General features: G+C 39.6%; 1 protein-coding gene and 2 pseudogenes across 11 annotated transcripts in view; 1 reads left to right on the forward strand and 2 right to left on the reverse strand.

The window, feature by feature from the left end:
- RB1 (RB transcriptional corepressor 1) overlaps positions 1-25907 on the forward strand; it is a 170876-nt gene that overhangs the window by 2571 nt on the left and 142398 nt on the right. For 7 of the 11 annotated variants that reach the window (XM_509777.6, XM_063792510.1, XM_063792514.1 and 4 more), the window contains exon 2: positions 998-1124. In XM_509777.6, the coding sequence (XP_509777.3) occupies positions 998-1124 (127 nt within the window). Of the gene's footprint in view, positions 1-997; positions 1125-12010; positions 12213-25907 lie in introns of those variants that run through there. The other 4 variants (XM_063792512.1, XM_063792509.1, XM_063792513.1 and 1 more) reach the window with 2 other exon arrangements.
- On the reverse strand, positions 10426-14221 carry LOC104001834 (protein phosphatase 1 regulatory subunit 26-like; annotated as a pseudogene).
- LOC129136726 (PEST proteolytic signal-containing nuclear protein-like) lies at positions 21781-22303 on the reverse strand (annotated as a pseudogene).

Below are 25907 nucleotides of genomic sequence, written 5' to 3' on the forward strand. Positions count from 1 at the left end.
AGGCTCATCTACTCAGGAGGCTGAGGTGGGAGGATCCCTTGAGCCCAGGAGTTTGAGACTGCAGTGAGCCATGATTTCACCACTGCACCCCAGCCTGGATGACAGAGTGAAACCCTATTTCAAAACAAGAAAAAAAAAACAAAAACTAATTATGTTTTGAAGGAGGAATTGGCAGTCTAGAATAGTGGTCAAGGGCATGGATTATAGAGTTAGACTGTTGGGCTCACATGGTGGTTTACCTCTTACTGGCTGAGACCTCAGGTAAGTTCTTTAACTTCTCTGATTTGACAGACATCTGTAAATGTCTACTTTTACAGATGAGAATACTTATCTAAAAGGGCTGATGTCGGGATTCAGTGAAACCATATGTTTAAGGTACTTTCTACAGGATCATAGTAAATACTCAAAAATTATTAATTATTCTTCATACTATTCTTATTAGTAGATAACACATAGAAATTAGATGAATGAAAATGAATTAGCCAACAAGAATTTATTAAATGCTTGTCTTTGTTAAGGGGAAAGGACAAAAATAAGCAGTCGCATCATGTAAGATGTGCTAGTAGGTAGAGAGATATATGAAACGTTGATAAGAGAAGACTACAGTTTAACAAAGTCACTGGTGTTGAATTGTATAGTATTATCTATGGGTTTTTATCTTTTTGTTGTTATCTTTATCCTATTTTCCCAAACAGCTTTAGCTATTACATTTACTTTCCTTCACAGAAGTGTTTTGCTGCTTTGAAGTATATTTGACTTACCATGCAAGCAAATATTTTTCACTGTGTGGTATCCTTATTTTGGAATGACCATGAAAAAGATAATCATATGTTTAAATTTGAAGTGTAATTTTTTTCTAAGATAAAATAAGATCTTAAAGTATTTAATAATGTTCTTTTTCACAGTAGTGTTATGTGCAAACTATTGAAACAAGTGTGTACTGAATCAATTTGATTTATAAGTATATGCCAATTATATGATTATTTTCATTTGGTAGGCTTGAGTTTGAAGAAACAGAAGAACCTGATTTTACTGCGTTATGTCAGAAATTAAAGATACCAGATCATGTCAGAGAGAGAGCTTGGTTAACTTGGGAGAAAGTTTCATCTGTGGATGGAGTATTGGTAAGGATTTTCTTAAAATGTTTTGAAATTTTTTTTTCTCATTTTAAAAACAACTTCAAATCACTATACAAAAATTGAAAGATAGAAAAATATAAAGACAATAAAAGCTAATAATAATTCCATTACCCAGAGGAAATTTACCTCTGCTAACATTAAAAATGTTTGAGGCCGGGCACGGTGGTTCATGCCTGTAATCCTACCACTTTGGGAGGCTGAGGCGGGTGGATTGCCTGAGCTCAGGAGTTCGAGACCAGCCTGGGCAACATGGTGAAACCCTGTCTCTACTAAAATACAAAAAAAAAAAAAAAAATTAGCAGGGTGTGGCGTGCGCCTGTAGTCCCAGCTATTTGGGAAGCTGAGGCAGGAGAATTGCTTGAACCCAGGAGGTGGAGGTTACAGTGAGCCGAGATCGTGCCACTGCACTCCAGCCTGGCAACAGAGCGAGAGTCTGTCTCAAAAAAAAAAAAAAGTTTGAAAAAAATCCCTCCATAAATGCCTCCCACCAAACTATTTTAAAGCAGGTCTTAGTTATATTTTATTCACTATGATACAAGGACTTTTAAAAAAACACCGCCATACCTTATAAAATAATTTTTATACCTTCTAATATGCAATCAGTGTTCAGATTTCCTGACTGACTCAGAATTAGTTTTGTTAGAATTCAGGATCTTGAAAATATTTTGATATATTCCTTTCATTTTTTCTTTGCGTAACTATAGATGTATATGTTTAATAAAAGGAGCAAATAATTACTAGAGTTTTATATGTACTGGGGCAATAGTATAAGAATTTTACATAGCCGGGCATGGTGGTGTGTGCCTATAGTCCCAGCTACTTGGGAGGCTGAGGTGGGACGATCACTTGAACCTGGGAGGGGGAGGTTACAGTAAGCCAAGATTGCACCACTGCACTCCAGCCTGGGCAACACAGGAAGACCCTGTTGCAAAAAAAAAAATAAATAAAAATAAGGCTGGGCGTGGTGGCTAAAACCTGTAATCCCAGCACTTTGGGAGGCCCAGGCAGGTGATCACTTGAGGTCAGGAGTTCTAGACCAGCCTGGCCAACATGGTGAAACCCCATCTCTACTAAAAATACAAAAATTAGCCAGGCATGGTAGCAGATGCCTGTAATCTCAGCTACTTGGGAGGGTGAGGCAGGAGAATTGCTTGAACCTGGGAGGCAGAGGTTGCAGTGAGCCGTGATCATGCCACTGCACTCCAGACTAGGCAACAGAGAAGACTCCATCTCAAAAAAAAAAAAAAAAAAAAAACCCAGAACTTTACAAATCTACGAATAACTCATTTAAAAATCATTGAGATATGAAATATAAAATCTTTTTTTAATGTGTAAAATGTGAAATGTTCATTTAACAGATGAAGACACTGAGTAGAGTGAGGTTGAGTAACTTGACCAAGGTCCCTAGGAAATAAGATCTCAAATATAAATTTGAGATTATACATGTAGTTATGTATAGTTACATGTAGTTACACATAGTTTTGCATTTTCCTGTTTTTTTCTCATATGAGCATTTTCTTATTAAAGTTTTTTTGTAATATAGTTTCTAGTGATAGTATAATATTTTAGCTATTAGATGTATTTTAATTTGTTAACTCTTACTGGATATTTGGGTTTTTTCCAACTTTTTGATGCTATAAAATAATGTAATAAACATTTGTATTCGTAAGAATAATGCCTGGCACAAAGTGAGTCCTTGATAACTTGTTAAATAAATTAATGAATGAATCTCTGATTATTTTATTAGAATAAATTCTTATAAGTTGAATTACTAAATCAAAAGCTATGAACATTTTTATGACTCTTGATGATTATTGCTAGATTACACTTCAGACAGATACTTTTAATGAATTTACTTTCTCAACATAGTAGTATAAGAGTATATATCTGTTTTTACTGATCTGATTAACACAGCGGCATGTGTTTATGTATGTCCCATAAGAAAATTGTTTAAAACCATTAAATAAAATCTCTGGCAGTAAAAAGGAGAAAACAAGTGTCATGATTTCCAAAGAATTGAACATAGTCTCACATTTCTTATGTAAAAAGAGAGGAATACTGAAGTATCTTGAATGTATGACTTGGGTATTATAATCCCCAGGCATCTAATGTATATTTTAACTGACTTGGGTACTTCATGTACAAAGCTGTTTTTGTGCATATACAATTAAATGGGATCAGAGCTCCTTCACTTTTCTCTTCCTAAAATACTAGATTTTTAGTGTTCAGAAATTTTGGAAGGGATAGCTGATTATAAAGAGCATTAGTGAATATACATACTGTAGTTTTCAATTTATAAGTGCATTGTGTTCCAAATCTGTTTGCAAGTTTGATATAGTAGTTAGGTTTCCAGCCTAGTTCACATAACTTATTTTTTTTGTACTAAACTATAACAATAATAGTTTTAACAGTAGAGGCTCTTTTGAGCTTCAGAATTGAATACATATATAAGCAAATGTTACTGCTTTATTACCCTTTTTCATCCTGGCTTTGTCTCTACCTTCCCTGGGAACTGGCCCAGTTTGAATCTTATTTCCTAATGGAGCTCATGATGGGGACTAGGATGTGTGAAATTATCTATGGCTAGGTACTGGAGGAAGGTAAGAAAGGAATTTCATGTTATTTTTGGGATTTGAGGTGTGCTTTTGAAGGGTATGATGGAAGATGATGTCCTGTTGTCCTGTTGTAAATCAACAGACTTTTCCTTGAAATATGATTTTAAGTTAGAGTTACGTTTTTGAGGGTTGGCCTGAGAATTTAACCTTCATTTATATAATAATATCTAAGGGAGAATGTGATACAGTGTGTTCTAAGAAGCAAATGTAATGACAGAATAAATGTGTTTCCAGTGCAGCTATTCTAGTGGCAGTTGTCTGTCTTCTTTGAAACAAGAGGAGGAATATTGTCAAAAAGGAAACCCTTTTTAACAATAGAAAGTAGGTGATGTTTATTGGGATAGAGGATGAGTTAAGAGCAAGGATTAAGAGTCAAACAGATATACCATGTCCGAACTCCATTATCTTGAACATGTTATCTACAATTTTCAAGCCTTAGTTTTCTTACCTGTAAAAGGGACTGACAATAATTTCTGGATCTTGGAGTTATGTGCAGATTAAATAAATTAATGCATATAAAGCTCTTATTAGAGTCAATGAGTGTGTATATTAGGTCTTGCAAACAGAATAATTTTACTTAAGAAATACCCCAGAAAATTTTATCATTAATGTATTTTTTTTAGGAGAACTTAGGATATCAGTTAAAATGGTTACAATTTTAAATGCATTGTAGTGATTTTGATGTAGTAATGTTTGTTAAAATTCTTATTTTTAAGTACTCTAGCATCAGAAAAGTTGTTTATGCATACATGAAAGCATATATTAATCCCTTTAAAGGAAAAGTTTGTGGTATTTTGTCTAGAAAAGTGTTTTCTTTTTTTAAAATAAATGTTTAGTAAAGTGTAATAATAAAGATTAGCTTTGTTCATAAGGTTAGATTGTATTTATGCTGATTATAGCATATGAATAGGACTTTCCATTAAGAAATTGGCTAAGGTGCTGTTCATATTGTGACTTAAGGTGAATCAGCTGTTAGAATTTTGGTTTACTTTCTGCATCTTGATTGGTAGTGTGGTAGAATGGAAAATGCCTTGGACCTCAAGGCAGAAAACTTCGGTTGTAATTATATTGTAGCTATATGATTTTAGGCAAATTGGTTAATTCTGTGAGTCTCAGTTTGCACACCTGTAAGGCAGAAATAATGCCTGAATGTGAACCTCATAGGCTTTTTGTTATACATACATATATATGTATATGAAATGTATGATATACATATCTCAAAGAGCTTTGGGATATATTGCTCTTGATAGAACCACTTACTTATTTTTGTGATATGGTGGTTATATTTTAAATAAATACAGTCATGTGTTGCTTAACAATGGGAACACATCTGAGAAATGCGTCATTAGGTGATTTCATCGTTGTGTGAACATCATAGCATGTACTTACACAAACCTGGATGGTATAGCCTATGACACACCTATGCTGTGTGGTATATAGCATGTTGCTCCTAGTCTGCAAATGTGTACAGCATGTTACTGTACTGAACATTGTAGGCAATTGTAACACAATGGTAAGTATTTGTATATCTATACATAGAAAAGGTACAGTAGATCATCCATATCCTTACTGATTTTCTTTCTATGTGTTTTACTAATTATTGAGGGAGAAATATGAAGCCTCCAACTATAATTAGAATGGCCCTTTTAAATTCTGTTTTTTATTAATGTATTTTTTATTTTATTTTATTTTGAGATGGAGTCTTGCTCTGTCGCCCAGGCTGGAGTGCGTGGCACGATCTCGGCTCACTGCAACCTCCGCCTCCCGGGTCCAAGCGATTCTCCTGCCTCAGCCTCCCGAGTAGCTGGGATTATAGGCATGCGCCACCACACCCAGCTAATTTTTGTATTTTTAGTAGAGACGGGGTTTCACTGTGTTGGTCAGGCTGGTCTCGAACTCCTGACCTCATGATCTGCCCTCCTCGGCCTCCCAAAGTGCTGGCATTACAGGCGTGAGCCACTGTGCCTGGCCTTTATTAGTGTATTTTAAAGCTTTATCCTTGGGTACATACAAGTTTAGAATTTTTATGCCTTTTAGGTAAATTGGTACCTTTATCATTATGTAATGTGCTTTTTTATCCAAATTTATATCTTTTGTTCTGCAGTGTCCACATATCCATTCCACTTTTCTTGTGATCACTCTTTACAATGTGTATCGTTTACCTTCATTTTGATTTTAACCTATTTCTTTTTTATATTTAAATGGATTTTTGTTGTTTTGTAATCAGCATTCATTAAAAATTTTTAGCTGAATACTTTTTACTTTTGTTAGGGTTCCCTGTGTCTCTTCCTTTCATGTTGTGCCACAGATGAGCCATTATTTATATCTTTTCTCTCATTGGAGGTTCCTTTTTTTAGGGGAAATTAAATAATCTGAAATATAAGGAAAGGATATGTTGATTTCAAGAAAGGTTATGTTTTTGTTCCTTATCTGGCTTGTTCTTGTTGTGAGGGTGGGAGCAATACTCTTTGCAGCTTTCTGCATTCTAGGAAGAAGTGGAATTTTACACTACCATTTGCTTTCTTTACAGGTTTACCTTGGTATTCAGTGTCTGTCCATAGGACTAATTAAAACTATACCAGACTCCTATTTTAAACCTATCCGTTCAGTCTCAAGTTATCTTTTTGCATTGCCTCTCACGTCTGTCCCTTCATTTCTTTTACCAGCAGTGCTTGGTTTTTACTGTTTGCTTTGGTTTTAATTTCCTTTTTATTTTTTTAATTTCAGAAGGTGGAAGCATTTGTCATTGACTTGAGCATTTTTTATGCATGTTTTAGTGCCTCTTTCTGACTAGTCTCTTCTTTTCTCCATCCAGTCCATCCTGTGCCTGATTTTTAGAAAAGACTGGTTTACAGTTTGCCCCTTTTGCTTTAAAATTTATTTTTCATTGTTACAACCCACTCTCAGTAGCCTCCATTGTAACACCCTCCCATGCTCCCACCACCATTATGAAGAAGTAAAGTCCAAACTTTCTCAGTATTTGTAGTTCTTCATGGTCTGTGCTTTAACCTTCCTTCCAGTCTTATTTTTTATTTCCATTGTTGGCCCCCAATGCCTGTGTTCTCTTCCCTCCCATATGAATCTTCCATATGAATATCTTCCATATGAATATGATAGTATTCATATTCATGCGATCTCCCCTTTTTTTGGAATACCCTTCTTTTTTCTTTTAGCCTAAATTCTGTTTTTAAGATGCAGTTAAAGCTTCTCCTTTATGCATGTCTCTTATAAGATATATTATTTGCAGACTTTTCCCCCCATTCTGTGAGTTGCCTTTTCACTTTCTTGATGATGTCATTTGCAGCGTAGGATTTTAATTTTGATGAAGTCCAGTTTTCTATTTTTTTTTTTTGGTGGTGGTTTTTGTTTTGGTTGCTTGGGCTTTTGATGTTGTATCTAAGAAGGCCTTGACTAACCCAAGGTCATGAAGACTTATTCTGTGCTTTCTTCTAAAAGTCATATGGTTTTTAGTTCTTGTAAGTCTTGGGTTGTTTTTTTTGTTTTTTTTTTTTTTTGAGTTAATTTTTGTGTATGATGTGAGGAAGAGGTCTAACTCCAGTCTTTTGAATGTGGATATCCAGTTGTCTCTGCACCACTTATGGAAAAGACTATTCTTTCTTCATTGAATTGTTTTGGTGCCCTTGATGAAAATCAGTTGACTATAAAAACCAGGGTTTATTTCTGGAGTCTCAGTTCTATTCCATTGCTCTGTATGTTTATTCTTTTTTTTTTTTTTTTTTTTTTGAGACGAAGTCTCGCTCTGTCGCCCAGGCTGAAGTGCGGTGGCACAATCTCGGCTTCCTGCAAGCTCCGCCTCCCGGGTTCATGCCATTCTCCTGCCTCAGCCTCCCAAGGAGCTGGGACTACAGGTGCCTGCCACCACACCCGGCTAATTTTTCTGTATTTTTAGTAGAGACGGGGTTTCACTGTGTTAGCCAGGATGGTCTCGATCTCCTGACCTCGTGATCTGCCCGCCTCGGCCTCCCAAAGTGCTGGGATTACAGGTGTGAGCCACCGTGCCTGGCCGTATGTTTATTCTTATGATAGTACCATACTGTTTTGTAGTATGTTTTATAGCTTTGTAGTATGTTTTGAAATAGGGAAGTGTGAGTTCGACAACTTTGGTTTTCTTTTTCAAGATTACTTTTGTTACTCTTGGTGCTTGAATTTCCATGTGAATTTTTAGGATCAATTTGTCAATTTCTGTTTTAAAAAAAGGCAGCTGGGATTTTGATAGGGATTATGTTGGATCTGTAGATCAATTTGCGGAATATTGCATTCTTAACAACATGAAGTCTTCAGATGCATGCATATGGAATGTCTTTTCGTTTAAGTCTTTCTTTCACCAGTGTTTTCAGTTTTCAGAGTATAAATCTTACTAAATATTTATTCTTGGTGATATTATTATAAATGGAATTGTTTTCTTTCCTTTTTGGCTTATTCATTGTAGGTGGATAGAAATAAAATCTATTTTTTTTGGATAAGAGCAGCTAAAATCAGTTGGGCACGGAGGCTCACGCCTGTAATCTTAGCACTTTGGGAGGCCGAGGTGGGTGGATCACTTGAGGTCAGGAATTTGAGACCAGCCTGGCCAACATGGTGAAACCCTGTCTCTACTAAAAATACAAAAAATTAGCTGGGTGTGGTGGCATGCGCCTGTAGTCCCAGCTACTCTGGAGGCTGAGGCAGGAGAATCGCTTGAACCCGGGAGGCGGAGGTTGCAGTGAGCCGAAGTCATGCCACTGCACTCCAACCTGGGCAAAAAAAAAAAAAAAAAAAAGAAAAAGCAGCTAAAATCTATGTATTTAACAAAAATCTCTAATACAGTACCATTTTATTTATTATAGTCCTCATGTTGTATATTAGATCTCTGGACTTGTTCATCCTATGTATTTGCTACTTCATATCCTTTGAACTACATCTTTTCAAAGGATGAAATTGGGTAATGTGATGCCTCTAGCTTTGGTCTTTTTGTGTAGGGTTGCCTTGACTATTCGGGCTCTTTTTTGGTTCCATATGAATTTTAAAATAGATTTTTTTTTCTTTTTCCTAATTCTGTGAATAATGTCATTGGTAGTCTGATAGAAACAGCATTGAACCTGTAAATTGCTTTGGGCAGTGTGGCCATTTTAATGTTATTGATTCTTCTTATCCATGAGCATGGTATGTTTTTCCATTTGTTCGTGTCATCTCTGATTTATTTGAGCTGTGTTTTGTAATTCTTGTAGAGAGCTTTCACCTCCCTAGTTAGCTGTATTCCTAGATATTTTATTCTTTATTGTGGCTATTGTGAGTGGGTTGCATTCTTGATTTGGCTCTCAGCTTGGGTATTGGTACATAGGAATGCTAGTGATTTTTGTACATTGATTTTATATCCTGAAACTTTGCTTATCAGCTGAAGGAACTTTTGATCAGAGACTATGGGATTTTCTAGGTGTAAAATCATCATCTGCAAACAGGAATAGTTTGACTTCCTTTTTTCTTATTCCGATGCTCTTTATTTCCTTCTCTTGTCTGATTGCTGTGGCTAGGACTTCCAATACCATGTTGAATAGGAGTGGTGAGAGAGAGCATCCTTATTTTGTTCTGCCTTTCAAGGGGAATGCTTTCAACTTTTGCCTCTTAAGTATGATGTTGGCTGTGGATTTGTCATAGATGGCTCTTATTATTTTGAAGTATGTTCCTTCAATGCCTAGTTTGTTGAGCTATATACCACACTTTCTTTATCCACTAATCGGCTGATGGGCACTTCAGTTGATTCCATACTTTTGCAGTTGTGAATTGTGCTGCAATAAACAAGTGCAGGTTTCTTTTTGATATTATGACTTCTTTTATTTTGGGTAGATACCCAGTAGTGGGATTGCTGGATCGAATGGTTGATCTGCTTCTAGTTCTTTGAGAAATCCTCATACTATTTTCCATAGAGGTTGTGCTAATTTACATTTCCACCAACAGTGTATAAGCATTCCCTTTTCACTGCATCCTCGCCAACATCTATTGTTTTTTTACTTTGTTTTCCATATAAAAAGGGGTTTATTTAGATGTTAGAATCATCTAGTGATTCAGAAAGATTGGACATGAATCCACCCAGGCCCAGGGCTGAGCTGCAGAGCAGCCGCTGACATCCGCGGGGATTTCACATGCAACAGGGAGCTCTCACGTGCTTGCTGGCCATTGTGCTTCAAATCGTTTTTTCCAGCGGACGGCTGTGACTGCAGTTTTCAAATGTGCTCTGGCCTCCAAGGACCAGGGGGGCGGTGGGGGGCGGGGGTGTCCTCTGTATAAAAAGTGCTGTCCTGCGAGCTTCCCGACGGACACTTTGGGGCATCTGAGCGATTCCCGGGGAGGGCAGCTCTGCCTTCCTCAGGCTACCACTGCAGCCACCGACGGACATTCTCACCAGCAATCAACCAAAAAACATCAGAGTCTCTGTGAACTTGGCTGCGATGATAAGAACCAAATGTTTTCTAATGTAAGACTTGTATGCAGAACACAGGAAATTGCAATTAGGAACACCCTACAAAATTGAACAACAGTATTTTCTAAAAATATTTTTTACATCACTTTAAATAATTTACAGAAAGCTACAGAAATCATATTTACCAGGACACATCTGTTAAATAAAAGCATTGTTTCATGTTGGTGTACGTCTATACAGGGCTATGTATAACCGACTCCTGTTTCCCCTCCCTGCAACCACAGAACCATCACACACACACACACACACACACACACACACACACACACACACACACACACACACACACACACGGATACACGCACAGATACGCCCCTTTCCACAAATGCACGGAAACCGGGACGCAAACCCACAACTCGAGGGCTTAGACCTTCACTGCTGAGCTGCCGCCACTGTCCTCCGTGCGCGGAGTGTCACTGAAGTCACTGGCCTCACTGCCCAAGGCGTCCCCGCCCAAGGCGCCCTGGTCCTGGTCGTCCCTATCGATGACCCTTCGTCAATACCTCAGGTCTAAAATGCTTTCCTCCGAGCCCGAGTTCCTCCTGTCGGGCAAACTCAGCCCTGTCTGTGCCTTGCTGCTTGGCCAGGGCCCGCCGTCCTTCTTCGCCAGCAAGTGTGGGCTTCCAAAGACAGGGCTGGGCCCGGCCTGGGCCTCCCTGAAGGCAGAGAAGGACGGGCCCTGCGGAGGCAGCCCCATGTCGGGCTGAAGAGGCTGGCCTGCCTGCCCCCCTGGGAGACACCCTTTCCAAAATGGAAGAGCTGGGTGGACAGCGCGGGGAGAAGCCCGCAAGGGGTAGGCTGGGCAGGCCCCAGGCGGGGCCCTCGGACCCCTTGTCTTTCCCGCTCCCGACGCCCCGCCTCCACTCCGCATCTCTACCTTCCTAGCGCAGCGCGCACGGGTTCCGGTGGGTGAAGTCGCTCGAGGGCAGGGTGTGGTCAGCCTGGGCTCCAGAGTCCCTCTCAGCTTCCTGGCTAGGGGTCAGGAAGCCCCGGCTCCCGCAGCCCATGTGAAAGTTCCCCCCAGCACCTCCGGCCTCTGTGCCCGCTGTGGCACTGCTGGGCAGCTGAACAAAAGCACTTTTGGCAGCATGCTCGGCCCCTCGTGAGCGCTGGTCTTTCTGAATGTAAACATTTCTCCTGTTCGCTGAGAGCCCCTTGGCGGAGACACTGCCACTGGTGCTCCTGGGCGGTGCCGGATCCCCTTGGGCGGGAGCAGCGGGGAACCCCTTCCTGCCCTGGCTGAACAGGTCGGCTGTGCCCTGTGCTCCAGCGCTCTCTGCACCTCATGGCCCTTCTGCCGGCTGTGGGACCCCCCTGGCCCACTGGCTCCGCGTGCACACGCCAGGCGGTGGGGCCCGCTCCTTCCTGCACAGCAACTGTGGCCTGAATGAGCCCCACTTCCCGAGAGCAGCAGGGCCCTCTGCCTGAACTTCTGAACTGCTCACTGACTCCTTGGCCTTTTCCGCCAAAAACTTACTAATCTACAGTTCGATGCTCTCGTCACTGTCCACTGAACTCCTGTCGTCAGACAGGGAGCCGGGGCTGGGAGCTGGGCCCTGGCATTCCCTGGGGAAATGGATTCCCTTCAGAGGCGGAGGCAGAGGCGCATCCCCTCACTCGGAAGGCCGGGGCCGTGTCCTGGCTCCTGACGCCGTCCTGCTTCGTCTTCTCTGCCATACTGCCACAGACACTGGGAGGTTTGTTCCCTGGACCCTCGCCGCTGTCTCTCTTGGACTTGGAGAGTCAGCTATTAAGCACCGGCGGGCTTCTGTCTTTCCAGTCTCTCGGGAGCCCGCCCAGCTGCTCCAGGAAGTGCGTCTGGGCAGTGCTGAACCTGACCTTCTTCCTGCACGCAGCCCTGGGTTCCCTGCACCTCCTCCTGAGCTTTCGCTTGGACCTTAAGTCCTTGATGGCCGTGTCCAGGTCCTCGTCACTGTCCAGGGAGCTGCTCTTGTCTTCGGAGCTCTTCTTCTCGTCCAGGTGCCTCACCTTGTCTGTCTTACCCTGGCCCTGCGTCATGGGAGTGTCGCCGGGCCCCTTGGCTGCGCCCTCCCCTCCCGGGACCTCGCTGGCTTTGCCGTGGACGGGCAGGTCCCGCCCCTCATGGCCGGGCACGGCTCACGCCTGGCTGTGGTCGGCATCCTGGCCACCATCTTTCACCACCTCCCGCGTTTTCTTGGGCGTGGACGGCCTCATGGCATGGCCGCCGCCTCTACGTTTCCTTTTGCAGCTCAGCAGCGGGTCCGGTGTTTTAGAGAGGGGGGCCTTGGGGCCACTGGTCTGGCTGTTGGGGCCAGGCGGTGAAAGTGGGCCCTGGGCAGCCTGCGAGCAGCTCTCACCTCTGGCCCGCAAACTCCCCGACTATGCCTTGAGGGTCAAAACGTCTGCATTTCCTGATCGATGCTGTCGTCGCTGTCCACGGAGCTACTGTCGTCGTCAGAGCGGGAAGGCACGTTCGGGGAGTAGAAGCGTGGGCTTGCAGACAGGGACCTGTTGCTGCCTTACATGGGGGCCGGCAGGGTAGTCTTGGAAATGCCCAAGATTGCTTCCGCGCGCGTCAGTTCAGCGGACGTGTCTGCCTGGCACGAGGACCGTTCTACAAACTCGTTCCTGGAAGCCGGGCTCGCTGGAGGCGGAGCTTTGGTTTCCTTCGGGAGCTTGTGGGGAATGGTCAGCGTCTAGGCACCCCGGGCAAGGGTCTGTGGCCTTGGTGGCCACTGGCTTCCTCTAGCTGGGTGTTTTCCTGTGGGTCTCGCGCAAGGCACTTTTTTGTGGCGCTGCTTGTGCTGTGTGCGGGGTCAGGCGTCCTCTCTCCTCCCGGCGCTGGGCCCTCTGGGGCAGGTCCCCGTTGGCCTCCTTGCGTGTTTGCCGCAGCTAGTACACCTGGATGGCCTCCTCAGTGCCGTCGTTGCTGCTGGAGTCTGACGCCTCGGGCGCCTGCGCCGCACTTGTGACTTGCTTTCCCCTTCTCAGGGCGCCAGCGCTCCTCTTGACCCCGCTTTTATTCTGTGGTGCTTCTGAAGGGCTGCAGGGGGCTGCTGGCTTCGGGCTGCCCTTGTTCTCCTGCTTGGTCGTGACCCTGGACTTGAGGCTTCTGGGCTGCACGTTCGTCTTTGCTAACCGGGGAGGTTTGCGAAAGGCGAACTCTTTATGGGCGCCCCTCAGACCCTGCCGATGCGCCACCTTTGCGGCTAGCTCTTCGTGGGATTTCAAGAGTGACTTGGTCGAATTTTCGTTTGGGTCTGGTTTTTTATCTATTGACCCCATCACATTTTTGGGTCGCATGCTATCTCTTCTCATTCAGAAGCTGTTCTATTTCCGCCTTAATGCTCTGCTCGGAGTCGTTGCTGCTCGCTCTGACCGGGAAGGCAGAACCCTAGTCCTCACTGGATCTCACCTGGCTGCCAGGGCCACCACCTGAGCCAGGTACAAGTTTTGGGGGGACACACGGAAGTCGGGGTACTGCCGTGAGATAGTTCTGGCTTACATCTACTGCCACTGCCTGCAGCCCTGGAAGGCTGGGCTGCGCCTGGCTGGCCCCTGCCAGCCCCGGGCTGTGCGGCTCCACTCTTTGCCTTTAGGTACTCCCGGATGGCTTCCGCAATGTCCCGGTCCACGGAATCATCATTGAATCTAGCACCAACGGGCCAAAGTCTGCAGTTTCCTCCTCCCTCATGGGGTCAAAGTCAGCAACAAGACCACAGGCAGGCAATGCGGGCTGCTCCTTGTGCACGGTGGGCTTGGCAGCTGGCTTGGCGTCTGCCCTGTGGCCCCTCTGTGCAGCGCGCTCATCGCTGGTGCCCCGAGCAACCCCGCTGCGCTGCAGCGTGCTGATGAGCATCTGCACGCGGGCGGGCGCTCACCGACACGCTCTCCACGCCCTCGTCAGCCTCCGAGAAGCACCCGGGGAACCTAAAGCTCCCTGGTGGGCCAAAGGCCTCCCATTTGGACTGGGGAGCAACCCCTGGAGTAGCGTTCCTGAGAAACATTCTAGCAGAAGGGGAGGGACGCGCAGAGGGACGACGCTTTATTTCTCTGCCAGCTTCATATACTCAAAAGGTTGGCAGCGGGGCGCAGTGGCTCACGCCCGTAATCACAGCACTTTGAGAGGCCGAGGCGGGCGGATCGCGAGGTCAGGAGTTTGAGACCCGCCTGGCCAACATACTGAAACCCCGTCTCTACTACTAATACACAAATTAGCCGGGCGTGGTGGTGTGAGCCTGTAGTCCCAGCTACTCGTGAGGCAGAGGCCAGGGAATCGCTTGAAGCCGGAAGGTGGAGGTTGCAGTGAGCTGAGATCGCGCCACTGCTTTCCAGCCTGGGTGACAGAGCGAGACTCCGTCTCAAAAAAGAAAAAAAAAAAAAAAAGAGTGGCAAGTGGTGCCCATGAGATAAAGTCTGCAAATGCTTCTTTGCAGTTTAAAAAGGACGACGACTATAAACCCAGGATCAGGACGACGTTACGCATAGATTTATTCTTGACCTGACCAACGAGCTCTTGAAATTCTCTTTGCAACCAGGTCGACTGTGAAACTGCAGCCAGTGTCCCCAAACGCCCCAAGGATAAGGCCTTTATCACTCCGACGCATCCTCTCTCTGCTTTTTAAATAGACTTTTGACTCGGCCCGGCCCCCTGCCACCCACCGCGCTGACCCTGCCTGCGCTTGCGTCCCGCGTCCCGCGTCCCGCATCCGGGGGGAGGCGGCGGGCCCGGGTCTCTGGGGCTGGCCCATTTACTTAGTTTTGTTTTTGTTGCATTTGCTTTTGGTGACACTCCCTTTTTGATATTCCACATATAAATGAGGCAATAATTTTCTTTCTATGTCTGCTTATTTCGCTTAGCATAATGGTCTCCCTGTCCACCGCGGCTCCCGCGCAGGGAGGAGGGGCAAGGGCCTCCGCCCGGGCCCCGCCTCCCCGCGCGCCGCTGCCACCGCCCCGCACCTTTTTTTGACTTTTTAATAATGCTCATTCTGACTGTGATAAGGTGGTATCTCATTATGGTTTTAATTGGTATTTCCCTTGTGATTGGTGATGTTGAGTATTTTTCATGTTTATTGGCCATTTGTGTATCTTCTTTTGAAAAATGTCCGTTTGGCTGGGCGCGGTGGCTCACGTCTGTAATCCTAGCACTTTCGGAAGCCAAGGCGGGTGGATCACCTGAGGTCAGGAGTTCGAGACCAGCCTGGCTAACATGGTGAAACTCCGTGTCTACTAAAAATACAAAAATTAGCTGGGCGTGGTGGCATGCGCCTGTAATCCCAGCTACTCTCGAGACTGAGGCAGGAGAATGACATGAACCCAGGAGGCGGAGGTTGCAGTGAGCCAAGGTTGCGCCATTGCACTCCAGCCTGGAAGACAGGAGTGAAACTGCATTGCAAAAACAGCAACAAAAAAAATCCATTCATCTAGTTTGTCCACTTTTTAACAGGATTATTTGTTTTCTTCTTGCTGATTTTCTTGAGTTTCTTGTAGATTCTGGATCCTTTGTTGGATGTATAGTTTGTAAATATTTTCTCCCATTCTGAGGGTTGTCTCTTTTCTCTGTTGATTATTTCTTTTGCTATGCAGAAACTTTTTAGTTTAAGTCCCATTTACTTAGTTTTGTTTTTGTTGCATTTGTTTTTGGTGACACCCCCTATTTTTTAGATTCCACATATAAATGAGATCATGCAATAATTTTCTTTCTGTGTCTGCTTATTTCACTTAGCATAATGGCCTCCATGTCCACCTGTGTTGTGGCAAGTGACAGGATCACCTTTCTTTTTATGGCTGAATAATATTCCATTGTTTATATATACTACATTTTGTTTATCCACTTCTCTGTTGACAGACACATAGATTGTTTCCATATTACTTAGCTGTATATAGAAATACAGGTGGTTTTTGTATGTTGATTTTGTACTCTGAAAACTTGGTGAACTAATTTATTAGCTTCAATAGTTTCTTAGTGAATTCCTTAGGATTTTCTAGATGTAAAATAATGTCATTTGCAAATAGAGATAGTTTTACTTCTTCCTTTAAAATCTGGATACCTTTTATTTCTTTTTCTTGCCTAATTGCTTTGTCTAAAATCTCCAATAGAATGTTGAATAGAATGATGAGAAGGACATTGTTGTCTCTTCCTGGATCTTAGTGGGAGACCATCCAGTTTTTCACCATTAAGTAGATGTTAGCTGTGGGGTTTTTGTAGATGCCTTTCATCAGCTGAAGAATTTTTTATTTCTAGGGTGTTGAGTGTTTTGTTATGAAAGGGTGTTGGATTTTGTCAAATGATTTTTCTGCTTCTATTGATATAATAATGTAGTTCTTGTTCTGTAGTATATTAGTTGATTTTCAGGTGTTAAACCAACATTGCATCTCTGGAATAAGTCCCACTTGGTCACAATGTATAATCCTTTTGATATGTTGCTAGATTTGGTTTGCTAATTTTTTTTTTTGAGGATTTCTATACGTGTATTTATAAGAGATTTTGGTCTTTAGTTTTTTTCCTTGTGCTGTCTTTGTCTGATTTTAGTATCAAGATAATACTGGCCTTTCACAGAATGGACTGGGAAGTGTTCCCTCCTCTTCTGTTTTGATGGGGCAGTTTGTGAAGAATAGATATTAATTCTTCTTTAAATATTTGGTAGAATTCATCAGTGATGCCATCTGGGCCTGGACTTTTCTCTGTGGAAAGTTTCAAAATTACTAATTCAGTCATTTTACTTGTTATAGGTTTATTCAGTTTGTCAGTTTCTTTCTGAATCACTTTTTATACTTTATATTTTTCTAGGAATTTGTCTACCTCATCTAAGTTACCTAGTTCATTGGCAAATAATTGTTCATGGCATTGCCATTATAATCCTTTTTATTTCTGTAAGGTTAGTAGTAATTTTTTTTTTCATTCCTGATTTTGGTTAATTCGAGCCTTCTCTCTTTTATCTTGGTCAGTCTAACTAGAAGTTTCTCAATGTTGGTGATTTAAAGTATTTTTTCTGGTTTCATTGATTTTTCTTTATTTCTCTATTCTCTAAAAAATTTTGATCAAACAATTTTTCCCTGTTTTTTCACTACCCAATGTTTATACTTAATGTGTGTATTGGATAACTCTATTAAAGTTCATCATCATGTACTTTCATCATGTAATAGTCAGATATATCTTATATATAATTGTACTGCCTACTTTTAGAATTGCTTGTTCTTTAAGGCTTTGACTTCATAAAAGTTTTCACTCTTGGCCAATATTATTTACTACAGCGTGTTTTCTTCTTCATGAGGAACCATGGAAGAAATCTTTGGTCCAAGACCCATTAAGCTTTCCTGGAGAAGCTAACTAATTAATTTAATTTAACCTTATAGATACTATGAATCTTATAATTGTTTGTTACTGTTTTAACTGCCAGCTTTCATGATAGCATGCATTTTGGGGGATACTAGCATTTTTCTTGTCATTTTTTTCATCTTTCTATATTTTACTTTCACAATTATAAGTAAATAAAGACTTGTTTTAACATAAATCACACTTTATAGTAATAAAGAGCGGGTCTCTGTTGCTCTCCTTTTTTACTTTAAAATTTTTTATTTTTAATTATTATGGAGACATAATAGGTGTACATGTTTATGGGATACATGTGATGTTTTGATACAAGCATATAATGTGTAATGATCAAATCATGGTAGTTGGAGTATCCATCATCTTAAGCTTTTATCATTTATTTGTGTTAGGAGCATTCCAATTCTAATCTTTTAGTTATTTTGAAATATACAATAAATTATTGTTAACAATAGTCACTGTATTGTGACTATATAGTGTTTCCATAGAACACTAGATCTTGTTCCTTCTATCTAACTGTCTTTTTTGTACCCATTAACCAACTCCTCTTTTATCCTGCCATCCCCAGTACCCTTCACAGCTTCTGGTAATCATCATTCTACTCTGTCTCCATGAGTTCAATTTTTTTTTTTTTTTTAAGCTCTTGCATGTAAGTGAGAACATGTGGTACTTGTCCTTCTGTGCCTGGCTTATTTCACTTAATATGATGTTCTCTGGTTCCAAATGACAGGATTTCATTCTATTTTATGGCTGAATAACATTCCATTGTTTATATGTACCACATTTTCTTTATCCATGCATCCATTAATGGGCATTCAGGTTAATTCCATGTCTTGGCTGTTGGGAAAAATGCAGCATTCAACATGGGAATGCAGATATCTCTTTGATATACTGTTTTTATTTCTTTTGGATATATACCCAGTGGTGGGATTGCTGTATCATATGGTAGTTTTATTTTTATTTTTTTGAGGAACCTCCAAACTATTCTTTTATAGTGGCTCTACTAATTTACATTGCCACAAGCAGTTGTGCTTTTGTTTGTTTGTTTGTTTTTGTTTTTGTTTTTTTTACTGTTTTAACATAATTATTTGGAGCTTCATTCATGATGGCATATGCATGAACAATTTATTTATTCTCATTACTGAGTAGTATCTCATTGCATGGGATTTGTTTTTTTTTAAGTTCAGGGGTACATGTGCAGTTTTGTTACATAGGTAAACTTATGTCATGGGGGTTTGTTGTACAGATTATTTCATTGCCCAGGAATGAAGTCCAATACCTACTAGTTGTTTGTCCTAATCCGCTTCCTCTCCCACCCTCCACCCTCTGATAGGTCCCAGTGTGTCTTGTTCCCCTGTGTGTGTCCATGTGTTTTCATTATCTAGCTCCTACTTATAAGTGAGAACATGCAGCATTTGGTTTTCTGTTCCTGCATTAGTTTGCTAAGGATAATGGCCTCCAGCTCTATCCATGTCCCTGAAAAACATTGCTCTCTTTCTATTCCTAGTTATATCCATAGAAATGACCATTGATAGTTTTTGCTTACTCTGTCCCTCCAGTTTTTCCTTCCTCCAGCATATACACAAGGATTTTAATTTTACCCAATTGAAGTCTTACTTATCTACACCTTTTAACAAGTCATCATCAGTAATTTTGGAATAGGCATTAGATTCACATGGTTCAAGATTCAAACGAAAGAAAAGTATAAACAGTAAAAAGTCTCCTCATTCCTTTCCGTAAGCCACCCACTTCTCTTCAGAGGCAACTAATAAAAGTTTCTAGTTTTGCATTATTCTACACCTTGCTTTTTTCATTTAGCAATATATCTTGAAGAGCACATCTCCCTCTGTATTTAGCTTAATCCTTTTAGTGGATTTTTTTTTATTTTTTGGGTATATCATAATTTATTTATGAATTTCATTGTTGAGAGACATTTAGTTTGTTTTTGAATGTGTAATACTACAAACCGTTGCGGTGAATTATCCTTATATATACATTTTCATGCACAAATGAGAGTACTTTTATAGTGTAGATTCCTAGAAGTAGAACTGCTAGGTCAGAAGGTATTCACATTTAAAAATTTTAAATTTGCTCATAGAATGAAGTCTTTGCTCATAGAATAGTCTTTGCTCAAATCTTACTTTACCAAAGAGGCCTATCGTGACCACTCTGCTTAATACTGTAACCTGCCCCTACTTCTCCCTGAACTTCTCTATCCATTGCACTCTATTCCTTTTCTAGCATAGCATATGGTTTACCTATTTATACTACTTTTTGGTTACTGTCTTTTTCCCTCTGCTCCAAGAAACAGGAATGTTTGTTTTGTTCACTAATATATATTTCTAGCAGTTAGAATAGTGTTTGATGCTTAGTAGGCATTTAGTAAATATTTATTGAATAAATCGTATACATAAGCAAACAGTATCCAAAATTATCCTCCGTAAAAATGCCTAATTTCTTTTTTTTCCTCTGTATCTCAATGAATAAAAAAAAATACTGACTTTCTTTGCCCACTTATTTTGGATTTTTTTGGTCTTGTTTTTTGTTTGTTTGTTTGTTTTTGAGTTTGACAAATTTATTGGTATTTTATTAAAGACATTCATCTCAGTTGTTTCTCTCTCCCAGCTTGACCTTAGGTTAATATTTCATTTGGGTCAAGAAAAGAATATCAGAAGAGGTATGTTATTTTAACAAACAGGAAAATGGACAAAAATGGATAGTTTACCTACATTAAAGTGAGTTAAATTCAAGTATCTTGATATAATTAAATCATATAAGAACTAAGAGTTCTATATACATTTCCATTGTTTTACCTGGGGCTTATTCTAAACTTAAATACTAGTGAACAAAGAGTTAGGAATATACACAGATTGCTTCTCTGAGTTATTACCGACTAAAAGAGCTCAGCGAGCAGTTACCACCAATAAAACGGTCTGAAGCTGCCTCCAAATACAATATTGTAGTAGGAGTTTTCAAGGAAATTTTTATACTGTATTTTTTTTGTCTGTGACTGTGCTTTTAAAGATGTGTTTAACTGTCACATTAAAAAAAAAGTTCGTATACAATACAAAAATACAAAAATAAAACACCCTACAATACACAAATTAACAAAGTATGTGTGGTGAGATTCCAAAAAATGTTTGAAGATGCATTTTCTTTCCTTCTATTTCAGTATCTAAAATGTGCTTTTTGAGAGGCCATTGGTCAATATATATACATTTAAAATAAACCATATAATTTTACTAGTAAGAAAGCCAGTAGTTAAGTTCAATTCAAATTGGATTTCACAAGTTAGTAATTTAAATCCTTAGACAAAGTTACAGAAAGTGCATCTTCTTGTTTTCCATCTTCATACAATGTTAAAATTTTTTTTTGGTGTTTATACCTTTTAAAAAATAAAAGCAGCCAAATACTTAAGCAATATGTACATTTAAATTTTTGGTGGTGGTTTGTATTTTAAAAGAAACAGTTTTCTTATGATTCGCTTCAAGTTCTGGTGGAAATGCTTACAGGAACTAGCTAATAAACAAAAAACAAGAGAAGCACATTCAAAATACTGATTTACTTTGGTAGCAAATGGTTTTTCTTTGAAGATTAATGAAGATAGACAAGACCCATTAAGGTGAAGTGGGCTATTTCAAATATTCAACAGTTTACATATAAAAAAGTTATTTTAAGAGCTAAGCGTCTGTATCCACTGATAGCAATGCAACACCTAGTTTATGATGACTTGAAAGAAAACAAATGCCCATGAAGAAAAAAGCTGTATTTTAATTTTATCTAAATGTACTTTCAGTCAATAGTTCAGTAACATTTTCCTCCCAATACAATACTCCCTCTCTCTATAAGGCTATTCCTGGGAGCCAGACAAGTTTAGGTAATAAGGGAGTTAAGAGAGTAACTGCTTGCAGTTTTAAATAGACAATTAACTTTTTGCTTCCCTCTTAATGTGCTAATAGTTGTGTCTAAAAAAATAGGCAATTCTTAAAAAGGTACCATTTCTGATTTCTTTATTATCTGTAAACTTTGGAAACTAATCACACAAAACTACCAAATTAGCAAATGTCTTGAAATCTGTATACAAAACATAAATTACCTCTAATTTCAAACTCTCATTTATTAGTGTACCACTCAATCTTTTAAAAAGATGAGAAAGAAAAAAAAAGTGGCTCCAAAGGTAGTCTTATACCATTCTTAAAAAAAGGAAACTTTTTTTTTAACTTTATACCCACCCACACCCCAATTTCAAAACATCATTTAATTGTCTTGGTCATAGAGATTTCCAAGATGAGATTTTATATTCCACTCCCATAGCTTCTGGTTATCAGAAAACCCATGCTTTCCTTTATTGAAGGAGTTTGGTCCAGCTGATGTTGGTGTATCCCTTGCAATATTCTTCATCCTCATCTTTGCTTCTGGAGGCCTTTCCTCTGATTCACTATCTTCATCTTCATTAAAAGCTGCTGCTACTGAAAGAGTTTTTGGAGCAAGAGTTGGAACAGTTTCTTTAGGCTTACTTGATCCAAGTTTGATGGATATGGGTGATGCTTTCTTTGTCGTCTGACTACCTATGGCAAATCCAAAGTTGGAGATCTTTGCAGGCTTTGTTGGAGGTCTGCAGCTTCTTCTTCAGCTGATCGCTTCTCAGCGCTGCGGCTGGAACTTTCCTCTCCATTAGTCCGGCAGCTCCAGCTCATTGCGACTTTTCAGGCTTCTCCTCTCCCGCCTTCCCATCAGCCATTTCCCCTGCCGCATTGTTTTTTTAAGATTTCAAAAATCTTTCTAATACAAGTTGGGATATAAATAATTAGATATAGAAAATAGCTACAAGGTATTTCTTTTAACTTTCTCCACCCCCAGCTCCCAGCAGTCAAGAGTCAAGCCCTAAGTCTTGTCCTTTCTGTCAGAAATAGATACAAGAAGGATACAGCAAACACTGCTATAACACCTCTCTCATAGGATTCAAATCAGTGTGGAGATTATTATAGGCTCCAGATGAGTTAGGATATCTTTAAGTCTCAATTTAATAAAACTAATTGTTTTCCTGTGCTTTAAATATCTCTCCATTCTCTATAAATATAATATAGATCTAACAGATGTAGTCTTGAAATAGATGGCTATAATGTCAGTGAAGTATTTTTTTCCTTATTTATATACATTATAACTTTCCTTATTTATGTACATTATAATTTTAAAGGCCTGATAGTCATAATTATTGATGTTCAGATTGGTAGTTATTTCTGTCTCTTATGTATTCAACTATAAACATTTAATCAAGTTTATGAGACCTAGATATTTAGCAGAGTTTTGGAGTAAATTATTTTATTAAACAAAGAATATAAAATAAACATTTCTACTTATGTTCCTGTTTTAATTTACCTCATTTATATGCATCTTGATATTGCATTTTCATATTCTAAAAACTATTTTTAAAGACAGGTTGATTCAGAATTACAGTGTACTTGAAAATCATCAGGTACCTATTATTAGTTTTCACCCACATTGAATCTGTGTTTCAGAAACTGTCTACCAAACTTTGTTTATTAAGTAATTATTTTCCCTAGTTTTATTCAAGATATACAAAGCTGCCAACTAGTGCTTTTCATCAGCATCAGGTAAATTGTGTTACTATACTGCGTTGAATTTTAGCAAAGGTAAAGTATTTGCTATTTTAGTTATTGTAGCTTTATTGAAAGCAAACATATAGGTTTTTTAAAGTATTGGAAAACTCACCAGATTATCATTATATGACTTGGAACCCTAGAAACTCCCAGACCACGAGACTTAATGGTTAATGATCTCTTTCAGTTCTCTTTCAACTTGGAATTCTCTTATTCCAATGCCAACTCATTGCTCTTTTGGAAAGACCCATTCTTTCCTCTATTGTCTTGGTACCTCCTCAGGACATATTCCCCAAAGTGGAAATTTCAGTTTAAGATAATTTTCAGCATTGTGTAGAATAAGAATGGTTAGACAGCTGATGTCAGCAAGATGGTGGAATAGTAGCGCTGTCCTTCAGAAACACCAATTTTGACAACTACCATGGAAAGAATGCCTTTATACTTGAGCATACATGGAACATTCTCCAGGATCAATCATATGTCAGGCCATAAAACAAGTATTAATATATTTAAGAAGATTGAGATAATATCAAGCATCTTTTCTCACCATAATGGCATAAAACTAGAAAGCAAAAATAACAGGAAAACTGGGAAATACTCAAATATGTGAAAATTAAACATGTTCCTGAACAACCAATAGTCAAATAAGAAATCAAAATGGAAATTAAAAAAAATATGTGATACAAATGAACATGGAAACAGCACATCAAGATTTGTGGAATGCAGCAAAACAGTTCCAATAGGAGATTTCATAGTGATAAACACCAACATGAAGGAAACAGTAGGACCCCAGATAAGTAACCTAACTTTACATCTCTCAGAACTAGGTAGAAAAAGAACAAATAAGCCCAAAGTAATAGAAGGAGGGGGATAAGAAAGATCACAGCAGAAATAAATGAAAGACTCGAAAAACAATAGAAAAGAGCAACAAAATGAAGAGTTTTTTGAAAAGATAAACAAAATTGATAAACTTTTAGCTAGAATAAGAAAAAAAGAAGATTCAAATAAATAAAATCAGGAATGAAAGAGGAGACATTATGACTGATATCACAGAAATACAAAGAATCCTGAGAATACTTTGAACAAATTATATACTAACAAATTGGATGACCTGAAAGAGACAGATTGTTTGCCACATACTACCTGCTAAGACTGAATTATGAAGAAATAGAAAATCTGAATGACCAATAACAAATAAGTGACTGAATCAGTAATCAAAAATCTACCAATAGAGAAAAGCCTCAGGACCTGATGGCTTCACTGGTGAATTCTACCAGACATTTGAAGAAGAATACCAATCCTTCTCAAACGTTTTCAAAAATTTGAGTAGGAGGAAACACTTCCAAACTCATTTAACAAGGCTAGCATTACCTTGATACCAAAGTCAGGCAAGGGTATCACAAGAAAAGAAGATTATAGGTCAATATCCCTGATGAACATATGTGCAAAAATTGTCAACAAAATATTAGCAACAGCACATTAAAGGGATCATACATCATGATGAAATTGAATTTATCTCTGGGATTCAAGGATGGTTCAACATATGCAAATCTATAAATATACCACTTCAACAGAATGAAGGACAAATTATGTGATCATCTTAATAGATCCAGAAAAAGTGTTTGACAAAACTTAACATTCTTTCATGATGAAAACTCTCAACAAGTTAGGTATAAAAGGAATGTACCTCAACACAACAAAGGTTATATGTGATAAGCCCATAGCTAACATTATACTTAGTGGGGAAACCTAAAATCTTTTCCTTTAAGATCAGGATCAAGACAAGGATCATTTGTCACTTGCATTCAACATAGTACTGGAAATCTAGCCAGAGATATTAGGCAAGAAAAAGAAATAAAAGACATTTGCTACAGTTTGAATGTTTTCCCCCTCTAAAACTCATGTTGAAACTTAATTCCCAATATGGTAGTATTAAAGATGGGGCCTTTAAGAGGTGATTGAGTCCTGAGGCCTCTGCCTTTATGAATGGATCAATCTATTCATGGATTAATTGGTTTTCATGAGAGTGGCATCAGTGGCTTTATCCCAAGCTAACATCTTAGCATGCTCAGTTCTCTCACCATGCGATACCCTGCACCACCTCAGGTCTCTGAGGACTCATAGCTATTATTCAAAAAGTCAGAAGATAACAGATGTTAGAGAGGATGTGGAGAAAAGGGAACTATTGTTCAATGTTAGTGGGAATGTAAATTGGTATGTCTTTTATGGAAAACAGTATGGAAGCTCCTCAAAAAATTAAAACTAAAACTACCACATGATTCAGCAATCCTACCTTTTGGTATATATCCACAGGAAATGAAGTCAGTATGTTGAAGAGATACATACACTCCCATGTTCATTGCAGCATTATTCACAGTCGCAAAGATATGGAAACAACCTAAGTGTCTGTCATTAGATGTATAGATAAAATGTGGTACAGATTGTTTTAAACTAATGATTGGTTATATCCTGATAAACCCATTGTAAGTCAAAAATATCTTAAGTTAAAATTGCATTAAGATCATGACAAACCCAGTTGAAAAATCGCAGATTGAACCATTGTAAGTCAAGGACTATCTGTTATATATATTGGAATTTTATTCAGCCTTAAAAAAGGTAGGAAATCCTGCCATTTGCAAGAACACGGATGAACCCGAAGGACATTATGTTGTATTAGTCAGACACAGAAAGACAAATACTGCATGATCTCATTTATATGTAAAATCTTTAAAGAGTCAA

This window comes from Pan troglodytes, chromosome 14 (assembly GCF_028858775.2).
Source record: "Pan troglodytes isolate AG18354 chromosome 14, NHGRI_mPanTro3-v2.0_pri, whole genome shotgun sequence".
Lineage (NCBI taxonomy): Eukaryota > Metazoa > Chordata > Mammalia > Primates > Hominidae > Pan > Pan troglodytes.